The sequence below is a fragment of the Canis aureus genome, chromosome 12 (assembly GCF_053574225.1).
Source record: "Canis aureus isolate CA01 chromosome 12, VMU_Caureus_v.1.0, whole genome shotgun sequence".
In the NCBI taxonomy this organism is placed as follows: domain Eukaryota; kingdom Metazoa; phylum Chordata; class Mammalia; order Carnivora; family Canidae; genus Canis; species Canis aureus.
Window position 1 is genome coordinate 15,485,424 of NC_135622.1, and position 19,294 is coordinate 15,504,717.

At 41.2% G+C, this 19,294-nt stretch overlaps 1 protein-coding gene and 1 long non-coding RNA gene across 4 annotated transcripts; one reads left to right on the forward strand and one right to left on the reverse strand.

Moving 5' to 3' along the window:
* Window positions 1-3,475: 3,475 nt before the first annotated feature.
* On the forward strand, window positions 3,476-11,789 carry C12H2orf78 (chromosome 12 C2orf78 homolog). Of its 2 annotated transcripts, none has more exons than XM_077842918.1 (3): window positions 3,476-4,045; window positions 7,991-8,752; window positions 9,798-11,788. In XM_077842918.1, the coding sequence occupies exons 2-3, from the start codon at window positions 8,170-8,172 to the stop codon at window positions 11,714-11,716; spliced, it is 2,502 nt and encodes an 833-aa protein (XP_077699044.1). In that variant the 5' UTR covers window positions 3,476-4,045; window positions 7,991-8,169; the 3' UTR covers window positions 11,717-11,788. The 2 variants fall into 2 exon arrangements, with proteins under 2 accessions (XP_077699044.1, XP_077699043.1); XM_077842917.1 differs by lacking the exon at window positions 3,476-4,045 and adding an exon at window positions 4,192-4,644 and having other exon boundaries at window positions 9,798-11,789.
* Window positions 7,213-12,902, reverse strand: LOC144280661 (uncharacterized). Of its 2 annotated transcripts, none has more exons than XR_013349083.1 (3): window positions 12,772-12,902; window positions 9,765-9,891; window positions 7,213-7,473 (listed from the first exon to the last, which is right to left on the reverse strand). It is a non-coding gene; the product is annotated as an uncharacterized LOC144280661 (long non-coding RNA). The 2 variants fall into 2 exon arrangements; XR_013349082.1 differs by lacking the exon at window positions 7,213-7,473 and adding an exon at window positions 9,181-9,498.
* Between the last annotated feature and the right edge of the window lie 6,392 nt (window positions 12,903-19,294).

Here is a 19,294-nt window from a genome sequence, read left to right on the forward strand (position 1 = left end):
TTAGAAAAAAAAAATGACTGAGAGAGAGAGAGTAGAAGCTCACATCTAAGATTTCCACACAGTGTGTGGCATAGGGATCTGTACCTGTTAGAAAAACTGAGTTTTTGCTATCTGTGGAATAGCAAAGGACCAACATGTCCTACAGTAGGTCTGAAGGCAGAATAGAGTACTGAATTCCAGGTGATAATACCTATTTTTTTGTGATTTGCATTTTTTAGTTTCTAATTTCTGTAAGTATATAAATTGTTGGTCTTTACAACCATTTGAGATCTGAATACACTGAGATTCAGAAAGATCAGAGTTATTAAATAAATTATCAAATGAATGGGTAAAAAGATGACTAGCTTTGACATTTCTGGGACAGTCAGATTCTAACCAAGTTTAAACCCACAAGCATTTACAATTCTGAAAACTTACACATTATTTAAAACAGGTCAATATTATTACATTGCTATTTGGAAAAAGAAAATATATAAGATCCCACAGCACATTTGCAAACTTACAATTTGGTACATTCAAATTTGGTGCTTAATTATAGACTACTCTTTTGGAATTTCTGAAAAAATTTCAATAGGCATGTAGCAGCCAAAACGTATGAATGGTACATATATCCATGAATATGACAATATATAAAATGTGACATAAATGTATCAGAAACTAAAAAAGGTACATTGGTCTTGGACTCTCAGTTTGCTAAAAGACACAACAAGCTCAGTTATAGTTGATACAAGAAAATCCAGACCTAGGCATAATAAGGTTTTCGGAAAATATGGGAACTAGAAAAGAGTAGGCCTTAGGATGGGAGTGAGTCCAACATGAGATAAAAGAATGCCTTTATAGATATGTAGTACACTGAAATGGAAAATATGGGATCAAGGGATATTTGGACCACCAAACAGCTAAGTAGTTGACACTAACAAAATTTATCTGTATATGGTAGGGCTCTAGGTATTTAGATATTAGAAAAAACAAACAAAAATAACTAACCTTAGGGTTTTGAGAAACCCTGGTCTTTAATTAAACCACAAACTGACAAAAGGGCAAGTAAGAGAGAGCCTGCTAAGATAGACTGGATAGTTACATATATTGTAGTTCCCATTGATCTGAATGTGTGCAAAATGCAGGAAGTGGGTCTGGAGAACAAGATGGGAGTGCCTGGCTGGCTCAGCTGTTATAGCACACAACTCTTGATCTCAGGGTTACAGTTTCTAACCCCACATTGGGTATAGAGATTACTTAAAAATAAAATCTTAAAAAAATACATATAGGATAAGATGGTACCCTAACCATAAAAATAAGACTTTAGGTCAGAATAGGGCTTGCTGCTAAGTTCCAAAGTGTTGGACTAAGCTGTTTAGGTTATTCCTTCTCTGTTTAAGAGTCTTCTAGAGGGCAGCCCGGGTGGCTCAGCAGTTTGGTGCCGCCTGGAGACCCGGGATCAAGTCCCGCGTCGGGCTTCTGGCATGGAGCCTGCTCCTCCCTCTGCCTGTTTCTCCCTCTGCCTGTGTCTCTTCCCCTCTCTCAGTTTCTTGAATAAATAAAATCTTTTTTTTTTTTTAAAGTCTTCTAGAAGTTAGGATGATGCTGAGCTTTCAGGCTAAAGTTAAATGGCGGGAACTCTGGAGAGAAAATAGAGGGAACCAGGAAAGGCCTAACTAAGGGTCTGCCTAAATAGAACTGAATGTTAGCACTGAATATTTTAACATGTAAATATTTCACTGCTACCAGAATTTATGTTACTACACTTTCTCTCAATCTTACACCACCCACCCTAAATGTAGGAGCTATGGAGTCCCTTGATCTCCATAGGAACATAGAGGAAAGAGACACTGATCTGGCTTGCTGATACTTTCTACGGACTGTTAGCCTCACATTGTATACTGATATCATTGAACTAGGCTATCTGAGGTATGACTCTGAGAGGGGAAAATCTTGAAAAAAGGTTATAAGCTTAAGCCATGTCTCTATGCTGCAACACCTTTCACAATTTCTTCTCAGATAAGCATCACCCCTATCACTGAACAAACTCATATCTCATAATAGGAAAAGTAGGCTTATAGGTGAAGTATGTCTCTCTGGAGGTCCCATCTGTAAGCTATCTTCTTGTGGGCTCTCGGCGTCTTTTATCACACACCTCCTAATTTTAGCACCAGAAAAGTTCACAGGTAGATTGATCTAGGCTCTCCTACAAGCCTATCATTGAGGAAGATGACTGGATCCATAGATTTCCTCCCCTAAACCAGCTTACATCACCTAAAAATCATGAGCAGCTCAGCCCTAACACACTTTATCAGTCACAAGAAGCAATCCAGGCCGGGAGGGACTGACTATAGGCATCTTCCTTATGCTCCGGGGCACAGTGTAACTTGCCATGGTGCCTTTCTCATGCACCCTTTCTAAAGTGTCTCCACAAAATCCATCAAGTCACATTAGTTCATGATGCTTCAAAATAAACAATCATCAAGAGGAAAACACAATATGTCTCATAATGCTGGATTCCTTAAAAATACAAGGGAAGGGATGCCTGGGTGGCTCAGTGGTTGAGAATCTGCCTTTGGCTCAGGGCATGATCCCAGGGTCCTGGTATCGAGTCCCACAGAGGGCTCCCTGTGTGGAGACTGCTTCTCCCTCTGCCTGTGTCTCTGCCTTTCTCTCTCTGTGTGTCTCTCATGAATAAATAAATAAAATCTTTTTAAAAACACAAGGGAAAAAATGTAGAAGATAATGGAGCATTTAAAAACAACCTATATTCTATGAACATACAATAAATGATGTAAATGAGGTAATATGACCCCCCAAACTGAAAAAATATATATTCTCTTTAGTGTACAGAGTTCATGGCCATTGCTGCACTATCTAGCTGCATAAATAAATAATTTAATGGCTATAAGATATTAAATACTAATTATGTAACTATATGTTATTATATTATAATCAATGTTATAGAGGAATTAATATGTTATGTAAATGTTATATTAATCTATTAATATAAATTTACATGTATGTGAATATATATAATTGTATGCTCTTTTTAAAATATTTTATTTATTTATTCATGAGAGACACAGAAAAAGAGAGAGGCAGAGACATAGGCAGAGGGAGAAGCAGACTCCATGCAGGGAGCCTGATGTGGGACTCCATCATGGGACTCCAGGATCATGCCCCGGGCCAAAGGGCAGATTTGCACAGGCAGCAAACCACTGAGCCACCCAGGCGTCCCTGTATGTTCTATTAATACAAAATGAAGCCACAATGTGTCAACTTATTTCTCACAGAAACCAAAAATCCACATGAATCTTGTTTTTCCTGTACTCTTTCATTCTGCATGTTCCCTATTCTCAATGAATGTCCTCTTCTTTCTCTAACTCTTCTCTTCTTCATTTTGCCTGATCTTGCACCCAAGCATGGCAGGCAGAGAATCCTAGAGGCCCAAGGTTCTACAGTGGCTGTTTGCAAGGGGGGAGGAGGCTACAGTAACTGCCACACTGGATACACTTAAGTGAGAAGGAAAAGGGGAAAGTATCCCAGATGCCATTAATGCCTCTTACCCATAAAAGAACAGGATGGCAGGATGCCTGTATGGCCCAAAGAGCCAGAGGTAGCAAATTATGGGCAGAAGAATTGCAACCAAGTGCTGGAAAAGGAAAGGTCTGCGATCAGCTGTGTCATCCAGCTCTCTGGTATTTGCTTCTAATGGGCACAATTCATTTTGCAAAGCATCAGGCACTGAAAAGAAGACGCCTGCTGCTGGAAGTTGATCAGAAGTAACACCCACGACTGTAAGATTGCAGATCAAGGCTAGTTCCAGAAATAATGCCCATGATGAATGAGAGGAGAAGAGAGATCCAAGCCCAACTTGGCCAGGCCCAGCCTAGCCCAGCTCGTCCCAGCCCAAGAAAGTGAGGATTCAATGAGAAGAAACTGCAAGAGAAGAGCCTGTACCACATTATTCCCCATGAAGTGCACTCAGTGAACTTCACCCTATTCTTTAACCAAGTTACAAAAAGAGCTCTTTAATCCCATCCTTTACTTCTTAAAAGCTACAGTAAGTTCACTAATCAGACCAATATTATTTCAGAACACCTGTAGTTTTTCAACCTAGTTGTTTGTGTCTTTTGTCTGTAAGGATGTTAACTTTTATTAATTAACATTTATAATCATAAATGTAGACTACATGAGATAAAATATATAGAATATAAATAACTATTAGTTAGTTGTATTCATGAACATCTTTGAGAAACATTGAGATGATTTCCCTAACATAAGAGTCTGAGGAAAATGAAACTCTCACATCTATCTTGAAGGCTTAGGTGCCACTGAGGTGTTGTTTTAGCTCTCCTACCACTCCTTCCACCCAATCCCGGCTTCTTATTGGGAATGTGACCTCCCCATTGGCTCCCTCAGACCTTTAAACTGCCTGGTTGTGACATCATTCTCCCACCAAACTACCACCACCTGGTAGAATCTTGGGGTTTCCATGGAGTTGTCAGTAAATAAATTTGGATCATCGCAAGTGACCAGTAACCAGTGACCTTCGTACTGGACACATGCAGTCTTTGGTTTCAGCTGCTCCAATACCCTCTAGTATCGGCTCCTTGCCCCTTGTATCTGCAGTGGATGTTTCTTCTTCTCTAACCATGTCCGGTAAGGAAAGAAACTTTTAAAAGTTTTTTACTGGATTTTTTTTTTTGCCCTAAATTTAGTAGTACATTCAAAATAGCATGGAATAATGGGGGGAAGTATTGAACTAAAACTCCAGAGTCCTCAATTTCAGTTTTGACTTTGTCATTTACTAGCTGTGTGACTTTGGACAAGTCATTCACTCACAAAATCTGTTTTTTCTTCACCTGTTACTTTAGGGTGTTAGATGGGTTGCTCTCTCTGGTCCCTTTCTTTTCTAATATTGAGTGTTAAAGGGCACCCATGGAGAAAATGAAATCAGAGACTTCGTGAGAGTGTCTCGACAGAAAGAGAGAAAACCTAGGTTATATAGAAAAGTAGCAATATTTACCAAGATGTTTCATCTCTAATGGTCCCTCCACTAATATTTCAACTGTAGTATTTTAAATTCAGTACTGTTCAGAAAGTTACAGTGGCATGATTTGAAGTTTCTACCTTATGTAGTCGAAAAGGGAAAAGAGGGAAAGAGGATGGAGAAGAATGAGTTTGAGGGAGGCAAGTCTTCAAAGGTAAAGACATTCAGGATTGTTTCCCTCAGCACAGGCCAACTGAAACCAAGGGGGAGGAGAAAATATAAGAATGAAGGGGAAGCGGGGCATCTGGGTGGCTCCGCCATCATCGTCAGTTGAGGTTGAGCAGTTAAGCATCTATGTCTGCCTTTGGCTCAGGTCATGATCTTGTGAGATCAACCCCAGCATCAGGCTCCCAGGTTGATCAGTGGGGAGTCTGCTTCTCTCTCTCTCTCTCTCTCTTCCTCTCTCTCTCTCTCCCCTCTCTCTAAAATAAATAAATAAATCTAAAAAAAAAAGAATGTTGAGGAAAAGCACAGAGGAGCTCTCAAGAAAAAAAAAGAGGTAGTTTAGGATGGAATATGGAAGGGAACCAAAGATTTTAAATAAAAGCAGGAAGAGCATAAAATGAAATCTGCTTAGAGCAGGACAAAACAAAGATGATTTTAGCAAACACTTCCATTAATAGAGTAGTCAGGAAAGGAAGGCCAGAGTAGGGCATCGCAGGGAAAAGCAGCTTACAAAAAAGCCATACTCAGTTGTTTGGGTTTATGTATTGCCTCTCTGAATGCAGGTGGCAGTTAATTGCTTAAAATGTAAACATTTTAAAAATATACTTTAGAAATGATGCTTATTATCAACAAGCAACTAATAAAAGTGGCTATCTGGGACACCTGGGTGGTTCAGCGGTTGAGCGTCTGCCTTTGGCTCAGGGTGTGATCCCAGAGTCCCGGGATCAAGTCCCACATCTGGCTTCTTACGGGGAGCCTGCTTCTCTCTCTGTCTGTGTCTCTGCCTCTCTGTCTCTCATGAATAAATAAAAATCTTAAAATAAAATAAAATAAAATAAAAGTGGCTATCTAGGGGGCTGAAAGAAACAGAATTTTCAGTTATATTTCTGATTTTTAAGCTCTGTAGATGTTTTGCCTATTAAAAATAAGACCAAGTTTGTTTAAAAAAGGCATCTCCTAGATTGAATCCTAATGACTAATTCCTTTCTGTGATCAATAGATTCTGAGTCAAGACTACTTTTCATCTCTACAGTTATTTTCTTCCCAACACAGAGGGAACACATCTGTTTTTAGATCTTAGTTAGTGATCTAAGAAGAAAAGAAAAAGTCAAGCTCCACATCTCTAATTCCACATTTATCAAAGACAATTTTGTGGAGTCCTTTGGGTTTCCTACATTATTTTTTTTTATTTGATTTTAGTGATGATGGCTTTAATTTAGACTTTGGGGGTGACATTTTCTTGGATGTTGAAGATGATTAAAATATATTTTTGGATAGAATATAAAAACCTCTGTGATGCTTTTTAAGTGTTCTCTCTTTTATTATATAATTATATTAAATATATTTTTTCATTGTTTTCTTCTGATCTTATTTATTTTTTATTTAAATTCAATTAATTAACATATAGTATATTATTAGTTTCAGAGGTAGAGTTCAGTTGAAATATACATTTCTACTAGACTTAGTATCTGTTACTTGCTGGGTAATATTCAGAAAAATGTGAATGAACACAATAATGGAATTCCTTTTTATGCATACTATTTTCCTCTCTGCTCTGTACCAGATATTATTGAAATATTTGTCTACAAAAATTGTGACTACTTATATATGCAAATTTATATCATTTGCTGCTTGTTAGACAATTTTTACTGTTTTATCTTCTCTTTCTGTATGTACTGGCTAGGAATTCATTCAAAGTCACCTTCTGTTGTGGGCTGTGTTTTGGTTAGTAGTATTCAGCAAAATAGGATAGGCAATATTCACTTCCACCATCTTGCGTGTATGATAGAGAACTTCATTTATTAGTGAACTTATTATGCTTTGATGCTTGCTACATATCCCAGTTTTCATTAATATCTATATATTTTTTCTTAGTTTTATGTTTTTCATGATTTTTCTGTCATTTCAGAACATGTCTTCCTTCAATATAAAAAGTGTAATGTTTCAAAAAAAATAAAAAAATAAAAAGTGTAATGTATCACTTTTATTCATGTAAGAATTATTTTCGTTATTGTTATTATTATTATAACCACTTTATATATGAGTAATCTTAGGCTGAAAGAGAGTTTAAATACATTTTTTCTCTCAAAAGCACTTCTTGGGTGGTGCCTGGATGACTCAGTCGGTTGGGCATCTGCCTTTAGCTCAGGTCATGATCCTGGGGCCTGAGATCTGCCCCGGCATCAAGCCCCACATCGGGCTCCTTGCTCAGCAAGGGGCCTGCTTCTCCCTCTCCCTTTGTTTGCCATTCCTCCTGTTTGTGCTCTTTCTCCCTGTCAAATGAGTAAATAAATCTTAAAAAAAAAAAAAAAGAGCATTTCTTGAGAAACTTTCAGTCATTTTCAGGTAAGATCAGAAACCAGGTTTAAAAAGATAAGAATGACCCCTTTTTCCTTTAAAACTTTTATTTTCAAGTAGTCTCTGTACCCAACATGGGGTTCAAATTCACAACCCTGAGATCAAAAGTCACATGCCCCTCTGACTGAGCCAGCCAGGTGACCCAAGAGTGGGGACCCTTTAAATTTACCAACTGGACTGAGTGGTATGTGAACTCTAGGTAATAGCATGAAATGCACAAATAAAATGGTTATACAAATAAAATAGTTACTATAGAAGAGTACCGACCAGACTGCTTCAGCACTTAATCACCCTGTTTGAGTTTTGGTATCTCAGCAAGTGTTGGTATCAGAGGCTTCCTGGTAGCAACAACTTTAAGATAATCCTGTTCCTTAAACATAGTGAGAATTGATCCATCTCCCTGATATTTCATCACCCTCTTGTTCCCTACAGAAAATTTCCAAAATCCATCTTTACTTGGAACTCCAAACTCTCTGCAGCTGTCTCTCCCTGTGGTGAGCAATACAGCTTCCCTAACAGGAAGTGTCTGCAGCTTCTCCAGAGTGTCTGCTCCAGCTGTCAGTTCGGCATGGCTACTGCCATCAGCTTCTGGTTCTTCTTTCCAGCCACTCATGGGTAGTGCCTACCTCTACCAACATTCCGGTACAACTACGTTGTCTGGAGTTACTGGGCAGAGCCAGAGCTCCACATCAGCTGCTTCCTATCCTGGTATTTTTCGGTGGGATGTCATGGGAAGCACTAAAAAGAAGTCATCTTTAGTCAGAGACCTCACTGTGACTATCATTAACCAGGACACAAGTGTTTCTTCCATGTCTATGGCAGCCCAGTATGACAAAACTTCAGAGGCCAATAACATGGTTCCTCTGTATCCATCACTTTCTGCCAGCCTTGTTCAGGGAACACCATCTCAGATTCCAAATCAGGGACACAGCCTATCACTTCCCTATCAGGAAGGAAGCCAGGTATACTACTATAATCAAGGCACACTGGGGCCTCTACTGTCTGGAGAACTTGGCCCCTGTCTGCAATCCTATGGCTCTGTGTCCTACACGGGAAGTAGGGCCTCTGCCCCTCAACCAGAAATGGTGATGGTACTCAAGGAGGTTCAGCCCACAAATGTTCTACCACCAGCCTCTGATTCTGGAATATACTACTCTGTGTCAGCTCAACCCATCACAGAAACAAGTTTTCAAGGTGAGTAGAAATAGAAAGAGGGAGAGAAATAAGGTCAGCATTCAAAAATCAGGTCAGATCTGGAGCTGAGAAGTACTGAGTCCACAGACAGGCAGAATCTAAGTCCTGAGATTTTAATAACCACTACCCTCGCTCAGTGCTCTCCACTTTTAGACTCTATTTAAAAACACTTAGTAGGGATCCCTGGGTGGCGCAGCGGTTTAGCGCCTGCCTTTGGCCCAGGGCGTGATCCTGGAGACCCGGGATCGAATCCCACGTCAGGCTCCCGGTGCATGGAGCCTGCTTCTCCCTCTGCCTGTGTCTCTGCCTCTCTCTCTCACTGTGTGCCTATCATAAATAAATAAAATAAATTTAAAAAAATAAAAAATAAAAACACTTAGTAGAGGTGTGAGTTGGGCACACTGTAATGGCTATCTATGCTATAGGTCGAAGAACCCCAAGAACATACCAAGGGCTACCACATTTTGCACTGCTGTAGCCGATCACCTTCCGTGTACTATCACACTGTAGTGAACTCCCTTCCCTGAGCTATTGCTTCAGGGTCTTTGGAAAGCATTTTGAAACTCTTATTGTGATGATGCCTGTTTAACTTTCCCTCACTTCCTTAATCTACACCAAGATTTAAGACCCTGTGTTCTGAGATCCTGTCCAAAGCAAGCGGGCTAAGAATTTATCCTCACTTACATATTTTATCAGGAAGAGCTCCACTCCCTCTCCTAGTCCATGATGTCAAGTATTCTTATTCTCTAAAGAAAGTAGAGAGACTTGAAGTGACCCTATATGAGAATGCTAGGCTTTGTTAAACATTTCATAATATTAAAAAAATCACTTTTACCTGACATAACAACCCTATAAAATACAAAGAAAATCAAACATCAATGACATCGAATGATCACCAGTAAGAGTTAGAAGTCACCTCCCATCTCCTAAGAAGATCTGGGAGAACTGCCTTGCCCATTGCTAGAAGGTGCATGATTTCTGTGTTAGTTTCTAGGGGGAGCATCTCACTTACCAGGAAATGACTTTTTCCTTGATTCCTTTGTAGTGATGGAGACCTCCCTCGGGATGGAGACGTCCCTAGGATTGCAACCTCCAAGTCAGGCATTTTGTCTGCCACAAACTCCAGAATTCCCCAAGTCCTGCAGTAGCAGAAATATCCAGATGCTTGAAAGTAACCCACCACCTGAACTTGGAGACATCTCTATGATAGCTCCAGTCCAAAGTTCTAGTAATGTCCTGGTACTGCCTCCAGCTCCCAGCCAGAAACAAACAGAGAATAAGAATTTGGATGATATTAAAACCAAGCTTTCAAAGCCTCTGGATGCCTACCAGATCCCGATAGAAAACCAAGATCCTCCACTACTTCCTTTAGAAATTCCTGATATTCACCACCTCTTGGCCTCCATTGACCCTCCTGGTCAGGAGGAACAGCCTGGTTCTGAAGACACCGATCTGGGAAAAAATGGCCCGAGTCTTGAGAACCAAGGGATCCTTGAAAATGGGATTGAATCTAGTGGTGGTTTTGCAGATGTAGCTACACTGGTGAGGGACATTCATCTTCCCCAGCTCTTTAATTCCTTGAAAGACCTTGATAAATCCAAAGGTGCCAAGGCGATCAAAGCCAAAGATACCAGAGTCATCAAGTTGAACCAGGTGCAAGAAAAGTCAAGTGTCATAAAGGCTCCCTCTGATCAAGTCAGGAAGAACAAACATAAAGCCACCGAGCCTATCAATGGTGCTCCCAAGGCCAAAATCCAGGCAAAAAACTCAGAGTGCCTGTTAGGGGGAGATGTGGTTATTTGCGATGCTGTAGACAGTGACAGGGCTCCAGTGAACACGGCCAAGCATTCCAACAGCAAATCTCAGAAAGCTGCATCCAGCAGGACCAGTAAAGCTAAGAGCCATGGGCAGGAAAAGACCAAAAGGACCAGAGAAAACAACCCCAAGAAAGCTGAAGAAAGTAAGCAGTCAGGGAACAAAATCAAGGCAGAAGAGAAGCCAACCATTCCCAAGATGAAGCGGAAGAAAAATCAACCCGAGCTTAGTCAAGAGACCTTTAAGAAGCCTCGAAGCTGTCTAGGCATGCACATGTTGGAGTCTGTGCAGGTTTTTCATGCACTGGGGAAGAAGAGTGATAAGAAAACTGGACTGTCTTCCTCCCGGGCCCTGGTAAGCTCCAGCAACCCAAAAAATGCCCGGCCATCCCCAGCTATCAAACCATGGCTTAATACTACACGTGAAGGTAAAGGTCCTGAGAAAAATCAAATCAAAGCCCAGAAACCAGACAGGGGTGCTGACGAAGAGTGTTCATCTCCATCCCAGTATGAGCTGCCACCCCCTGGGAAGGTCAAGTTGGTGCCTTTGCCTTTTCCAATCTTCGAGAAGCCTCGACCTCGACCTGTTCCACGGAGGCCACAGTCTCTGGCCTCACATCGTTCTGCTGCGGCTCACCCTGCCAGGCCTGGTTCTACCAGCTCAGCTCAACCTGCTGCAGCCAACCTATCCCGGCCGACTCCTGCCTCCTTGACAGGTCCTGCCAGGCCTGCTCGGCCAATTTCAACCAATCCCACACGACCAGGTTTGACCAACCCTATCCGGCCTAGTGTCCCGCAATCTGCTGTCTCTAGGCCTGCACCCTACAAAACATCATCTTCCACTTCTCTCCAGCGGGAGCCCATTCCCACTGCTGTGACCAAGCTCCAGTCTCCACCCAAACCTCAAAACCAATTTCTACTCGAAGACTTCAGCTTGCAACCAATTCCATGGAGGAAACCCAATGTTCCTGAGCCAGTGATGTCAAAGCCCATCACAGAAGAGCAGAGGCCAGAGCGGGAGGCCATGAAGAGGCAGGCGCAGCTAGAGCGCGAGAATGCTGCCAAATACACTTCTTTGGGGAAAATGCAATTTTTCATTGAGAGGGAAAAAGAAATGGAAATTTCTCAATACTATGGCTATGCAATATAAGGGCTACTAGGAGTGTTGGTACCCAGAGGGGTTTATTCATATTATAGATAGATATAAATTCATATTATTATAGATAATATTTATTCGTATTTTAGATATAAATTCATATTATTATAGATATTTATTCATATTATAGATATAAATTCATATTATTATAGATAATATTTATTCATATTATAGATATAAATTCATATTATTATAGATAATATTTATTCATATTATAGATATAAATTTATTTGGATATATTTTAAAACTTAATAAAACATAATATAATTGATAAGAAATAAAGAATCCTTTTGAGTTCTGAGATGCTGTTAACTGTGGTTTTTCTTTGGTGGGGATCAGGATCAAAGGCTGTGTGAGAAAGAATTGGATGGGAGAATGAGGGAGAAGGATAAGAAAAGAGGAAGTAACTTGGTTCAGGCCTAAGAAGGCCAAAAGGGGAGATTTTTATAGCTTTTTATAAAAAGCAGGAGTGGGGGAAATGGCAGAATCAGGGTCTGAGGTTAGGACTAAAAGGATACATTTTGAAAAGAATAAAAAATGATAGAAGATGAGTCTTGGCGGACTAGGAAAAATGTGAAGCCTCTAGTGGAGGCTGGCCTTATGTCCCATGTCCACCAGATAGGTATTTTAGAAAACAAGAGACTCAAGACACAGTGAACCAAAAGGTTTGGGTTGCCTTATCCGTTCATGTATGACTGTAGCTGGGCAAGGTTAAGTACAAATCACAGGGGAGTGTACCAAATGGATGGCAAGGGCTCCCAGTTATCCTGGGGGCAGCTGATACCAGGAGCCTAGCCAAGTGCACTGCTGCAGGAGGAGGGCCATCATCCAGAGGCCCTCCGTTTAGTAATCACCGTTTACTAAACACCAATGCACCAGGCCCGCGAATGCACTGCTTCAGTTAGAACAACAGGCAAGACTAGTACCATGTGCCACTTTACTAGTGAGACTCCGCAATGGGCTTAGATCGCACTGCCCACAGAGGAAGGAGGCTTCGGTTTGAGGCCTAGATGCCTCCAAAGCCTTCAGGATTTCCATGCGCGGCCAACCTGGCTTTCAGAGCACAGCGACCGGAGGTTACCGGTGGTCACGATCAAACTTCTGAAGGGACCTAAACGTTAACTTGAGGGGGCCTGCCAGGTCGTCCTCCATGGACGTCCTCTAAACGCGACCAACCGAAGCGCTCGAGAAAAATCCGCTGGAAGGGTCCCTCCTCGCAAGGTAAGAGCGGTGGGCGCACGAGGACGCTGGATGGTGCTCGCAACACCTGCAGCACGCAGGCGCCGGGGGGGTCTAGCCGCTCTCCCTGGGACCTCGTGGGGCAGCTGGAGGGAGGAGGGATGGGGGAGAGGAGAGGAGGAGGCGGGGGCGGAAAGGTAATGAAGTGGGGGGAGGGGGGAGATGGGGACCCAGGAAAGTCACCTGGTGGTAGTGGGGAAACCGGTAATTTGCATTTAAAAAATTATTTTGGGGGCGGCCCCGGTGGCTCAGCGGTTTAAGCGCCGCCTTCAGTCCAGGGCGTGACCCTGCAGACCTGGGATCGAGTCCTACATCGGGCTCCCTGCGTGGAGCCTGCTTCTCCCTCTGCCTGTGTCTCTGCCTCTCTCTCTGTGTGTCTCTCATGAATAAATAAATAAGATCTTTTAAAAAAATTATTTTGTATTGAGCTATAGTTGGCATATCACAAAATTCACTTTTTGAAACTGTAAATTCGGTGTCATTTAGTACCTACACAAACTTGTGCAACCATTACCATTATCTAACCCTTAATATTTTCATCACCCCAAAAAGAAACCCCCTTAACCCTTAGCAGTCACTTCTCATTCCCTTCTCCCTCCAGCCCTTGGCAACCACGGATCTTCTTTCTGTCTGGATTTGCCTTCTCTGGACGTTTCATTTGTATGAAATAATAAAATATGTGACCTTTGTGTCTGACTTCTTTCACTTAGAATAGTGTTTTCAAAGTTTATCGGTGTTGTAGTGTGTCTACCTCGTTGCTTTTTAGGACTGCAATATTCTATTGCATGGTTCTACATTTGTTTAATCATCAGTTGGTGGACATTTGGGTTGTTTCTCCCAGTATTTTACACTTACCGAGAGTTTATTCACTCCATTTCACGATAATGAGATAGGGTCGGAGACTGTCAAAAATTTGCCCAAGAATAAGAGCTAGCAATTAGGGAAGCTGGGGTTTGAACTCAGGCGGTCAGATTTCAGAGGTAATAAATTCACATGATAGGACAAGCTACAAAAAGTATTCAACAAATACCCAGCTGCCTATTTCCCTGCCCTGTTAGAGACATCTACTTTTGCCACACTGTGAATCCTTACAGAGAAATTATGTCTCAACATGTATGTATCACAATCTATTGACTAATTAGTCCCACTGATTTGTAATGTCACTTTTATAGCATGCTAAATCCTTCTATGTATTTGTATTACTCTTTTCAGAATTTTCCTGGCTTTTTTTGGGCCAATCTTTTATATTTGCCATTTCTCTAGAATGTTTTTATCTTCTTTTGATTTTTTAAAAATTTCCTATTTTTCTCGTTTTTTTCTCTTAAGGTGCTTTCTGTTATAATGGTCATTAACTCATGTTTTTTTTTTTTTTAAAGTCTTCATGCCTGAAATTTTAAATTTTATTTTAAATTCTGTCCTGAGCTCTATCATCTCACTTAATTCTGATTTATGTTGTTCTTCCATCTTATTGTTTTATTATGGTAAAATATACATAACACAAAATCGGCCATTTAACCACTATTAAGTACAGAATTCAGTGGCATTAAGTATATCCATGATGGAGACGCCTAGAGGGGCTCAGCGGTTGGGCGCCTGCCTTTGGCTCAGGTCGTGATCCCAGGATCTGGGATCGGATCCCACATCGTGCTTCTGTGAAGAGCCTGCTTCTCCCTCTGCCTCTGCCTCTGCCTGTGTCTCTGTCTCTCTCTGTGTGTGTGTCTCTTATGAATAAATAAATAAATCTTTTTTTAAAAAAGTATATCCATGATGTAGTGCACATTTGAAATAATCATGTCCAAAAATTGAGCAGGACTCCAGAAAAGACTGAGGCAGCAGCCTAGTTTTTGAATCTCCCCAACCTTCTCATAGAAATAGATCAACAAAACCCAAAATACTATTTACCATTTCCAGAGCTTTTTCATCACCCCAAAGAGAAACTCGAGCCATTTGACATTAACTTCCCCTTGCCTTTCTGGCCCCATATTCTTTCTCATCTTTTGTATTAGGTCTTCTGATGTCTTTTAGCTTATTTTGAAATGACCTGTTCCAATTTTAATGTTTTGTGGGCCAGTCCTTTCTGACTTGCTTTCCTTGTCTGAGGTGATGCTATTCAGTTCCTTATTCTCATTTTCTTATGCTACCTGTAGAGGCCACTTTTTAGGCAAACAGGCTAGACCAACGGGATGTAGAAAAGGCCCACAACGATGACCTGGCTGGATGCAGATGGGCCCATTGGGTACTCACCTCAAAATATCCATAGGCCCTAACTAACCAACGGACTACTTACAACCAGGTACAGTTAGCCTAAAAGGGAAACTTCCAAACATCCCCTCCCTCCTCACCTTCCTGCTTTAAATACAGCGCCACCCACTGTCTCCTTGCAAACCGCTTCCCCTCTGCTGTCCTGGGGCCATTCCCTTGCAGTGTATTCAATAAACTCCTATCTCCTTTGTTCTGCCATGGGTGAATTCTTTCACCTCCAGGGCCACCGGCTTCCACTGCATCCTCGCCCCACATTTGGGGGCCCCCATTTGATCCAATTGAGAGAAATACCACACCACCTTTGTGTAGGACTAGATCTCTTTTGTCTTTTCTTTGTATCTACTTCTCTAAACATGCACAGAATGGAACTGCCAATCTGCCCTCCCCTCCAGCAAAAAATCTGGTCTATGCAGCTCTTTCTTCATCTCAGGTCATAGTAATACTTTTTCCAGAAAAAGAGAAAGTGTAAGGAGCCTTCATAGTCATCTGACTACTTTCTTTCCCTCCCAGCCACACATCCAGAACATTAACAAATTCCATCTGCCTTACCTTCAAATTGTATCGGAACTTATCTACTTCTGACCACTTTTCTCCCTTTCCACTCAAGTCCAAGCCCCTGTCATTCCCTGCCTGAGTTAATGGCAGAGCCTCCTAACTCAGACATTCCCAAATTTTGTATATTCACCGAGCCGTTCGTGTCTCACCTATAGGCCCAAACAAATACTTAACAGTCCCATTTATTAAGTAGTTAGGTGCCAAAAATGTAGTAAGTATTTATGCCTGCAGTAGGCTTCATAAGGCCATCCAAAGAGATCAGGTCCTAATCCCTGAAACCTGTAGATATTACTATTTAGAAAAAAAAGATCCTTGGGTGTATATGTGATTAATGAAGGATCTTGACATGGAGAAGTTATCCCAGCTTAGCGAGGTGGGTCCTAAAAGGAATCATATATGTCCCTTTATTTATTAAGTACTCTCTACGTCCAATGTGGGGCTCAAGAGTCCCATGCCCCACCAACTGAGCCAGCCAGGCGCCCTTCACATGTGTCTTTATAAGATCAAGGCAGGAATTTGATACAGACAGCAGAGGAAAAAGCAAGGTGACCATGGAAGCAAATCTTGCATCAGAGCTGCACGAAGCAAGGAATGAAATCCTCGCCATGGGCTTCTGGAGGGAGTATGGCCCTGCTTATACCTTAATTTTGTCCCAGGGGCACTGATTTCAGACTTCTGGCCTCCAGAAATGTGAAAAAATAAATTTCTGCTTTTATAAGCCACCAGGTTGTGGCGATTCATTAGAGTAGCTACAGGAAAAATGCTCTAGTAACACAACACATTGTGCGATAATATAATGCTCCAACAACTAAGTAGACATATGAAAAAAATACCTATAAGTGAAAAGAAAAAATATTTTTATTTCACTCTTAAATAACCACAACTGCTTGATAATGGAGACTGTGTGAGTGTTGGGCACTGCACAACATCTCAAACCTTGGACTGAAATTGGACACTGCCAGCCTCGTTTCCTGCCCCACATTAATTTTCAAAAAGTATTGGCTTTTCAGTGCAGGTGCTACCAAAAACCCAGCTTCACAAAGATATGGCAGCGCCAAAAGGAAAATAGCATGACCTAATGTTGAAACTGTGAACCACCTACTAGCTGGAAGCTCACACAATATCTGACAGATGTCAATATTGCTGTGGATCCTTCAAAAATTTAAAATATTTTGCTGCACGCTGGTGAATTTGCCATGGTATCTTGGGGGCACCCCAGTGTACCTTGTGAACACAGTCCAAACTGGTTTCTCAGCTCCCACCCTTGCCTCTCTAAAATTTGTCAACACAATCACTGTAATGGTCCTTTTATTTTTTTTTTATTTTTTTTTTTTAAATTTTTATTTATTTATGATAGTCACAGAGAGAGAAAGAGAGGCAGAGACACAGGCAAAGGGAGAAGCAGGCTCCATGCACCAGGAGCCCGATGTGGGATTCGATCCCGGGTCTCCAGGATCACGCCCTGAGCCAAAGGCAGGCGCCAAACCGCTGCGCCACCCAGGGATCCCCTGTAATGGTCCTTTTAAAACACAAATCGGATACCACCTTTCTTCTGTTAAAACCTTCTCATGGGTCCTCATTTTTCTGAGTCAAACCCAATGTCCCTACAATGGCTTATATGGTCCTACCTACATCAGGGGTCAGCAAAATCTATAAAGAGCCAGACAGTAAATATGTTTGTCTTTGTGGGCCAGATGGTCTCTGTCTCAACTACTCAGAGTACTTGGTAGTTGTAGAATGAAAGCAGCCACAGAAAATACATGAAAAAATGAGCATGGCTATGTCTCAATAAAACTTCATTGACAAAGTCAGGTCACACTGTAGTTTGCTGATCCCTATATCCTACATGACCGACTGCTGTGGTTCCTTTTGCTCATCTCCACTCCAGTCACACTCTGAGTCCTCACTGTTCCTTAAGTTTACCAGCAAGCTCCTGGCTCAGGGCCTTTGTACTTGCTATTTCTTGCCTGGAAGGCTCTTCTTACCTCCGAGTCTTCACTCAAATTTTTTCAGTGGAGGTTTACCTGAGCACACTATTTGAAACTGCAACTGTGTCCCTATACTTCTCCCTTCAATCTTTTCCCTTTTCTCCCATAGCAGTTAGAATCTTCTAATAGACTATGCAATTTACTTGTTTAACATGATAATTGTTTATAATCTGTCACTCCCTCACCCATCACTAACATGTAAGATCTTTGAGGGCATGATTTTTTGTTTTTTGTTTGCTTTGTTCACAGATATATATACCCAAGGCCTTGAGCAATGTTTGGCACATAGTACATACACAATAAATATCAGCTGGCTGACTGAATGAACAAATATTTTTCAAAGAGTATAAGTATGGTGGCATGAAATTTTTCTCCCATTCAAAGATATAGTGCCTACTTATATGGAGGTATTTTTGCAAAGAAATATGTAAACCGGGATCCCTGGGTGGCGCAGCAGTTTGGCGCCTGCCTTTGGCCTAGGGCGCCATCCTGGAGACCTGGGATCGAATCCCACATCGGGCTCCCGGTGCATGGAGCCTGCTTCTCCCTCTGCCTATGTCTCTGCCTCTCTCTCTTTTTCTCTCTGTGACTATCATAAAAAAAAAAAAAAAAAGAAAAGAAATATGTGAACCAAATATAAAATTATAAAATCCCTCAACCTGAAGTGTTCAATTCAAAAAGCCCTAAGGTTTCTTATCTTATCTCATTTAACTTATCTCATTTAACTCTTGTTGAAATTTACAATCTTCAGAATGTCAATCTTACCTAAAACAAAAGGCTTTGAGTTATTAGGAACCAAATTATAAAACTCACAGCTAACTAGCAAGTGACAAAGGAATAGAATGTCTAAAATAAAACTGACCCCTTATGTATATATTTAAGCATTAAATGTAACAATATACACACATTAAAAACCTTTCCAAGCATGCCTAAGAACGATTTTCCCAACTAGAAATTCTTGGCAATGCAGTTACCAGTTTTCAAACTATAGGTGGAGCTCCAAACCTCAGATTCATCTTGATGTTACCAATTTTACTGTAGCTATCTTCTCAAGAAACAACTTATTCATCAGGTTAATTCCAAGATCAACTGAAAAGGAACATAATTTGCATGCATGTGCAATGTTGTATATGTTGCAATATGTCAGCATTAAAGATCCCAATACATTTGCTGCATTTCCCCCCTTTTTTTGAACAACGCATTCTACATCTTTTTTAAAAGTATTTATTTTTAAAATTCTATGTGTCATTTTGTATTCCCAATGGGTTCACAGCAAAAATTTTAACAATGTAAACAATTTCTCATTAGTACACATTTCATTTCTACTTTCAGAGCACTCCCATTCCCTACAGATGTTCAAAATAGGCTGTTTCGAGGCACCTGGGTGGCTTCATTGGTTAAGCATCTGCCTTTGGCTCAGGTCATGATTCCAGGGTCCCAGGATTAAGCCCTGTGACAGGCTCCCTGCTCAGCAGAGATTCTGCTTCTCCCTTTCCCTTTGCAGCTCCCCCTGCTTGTGCTCTCTCTC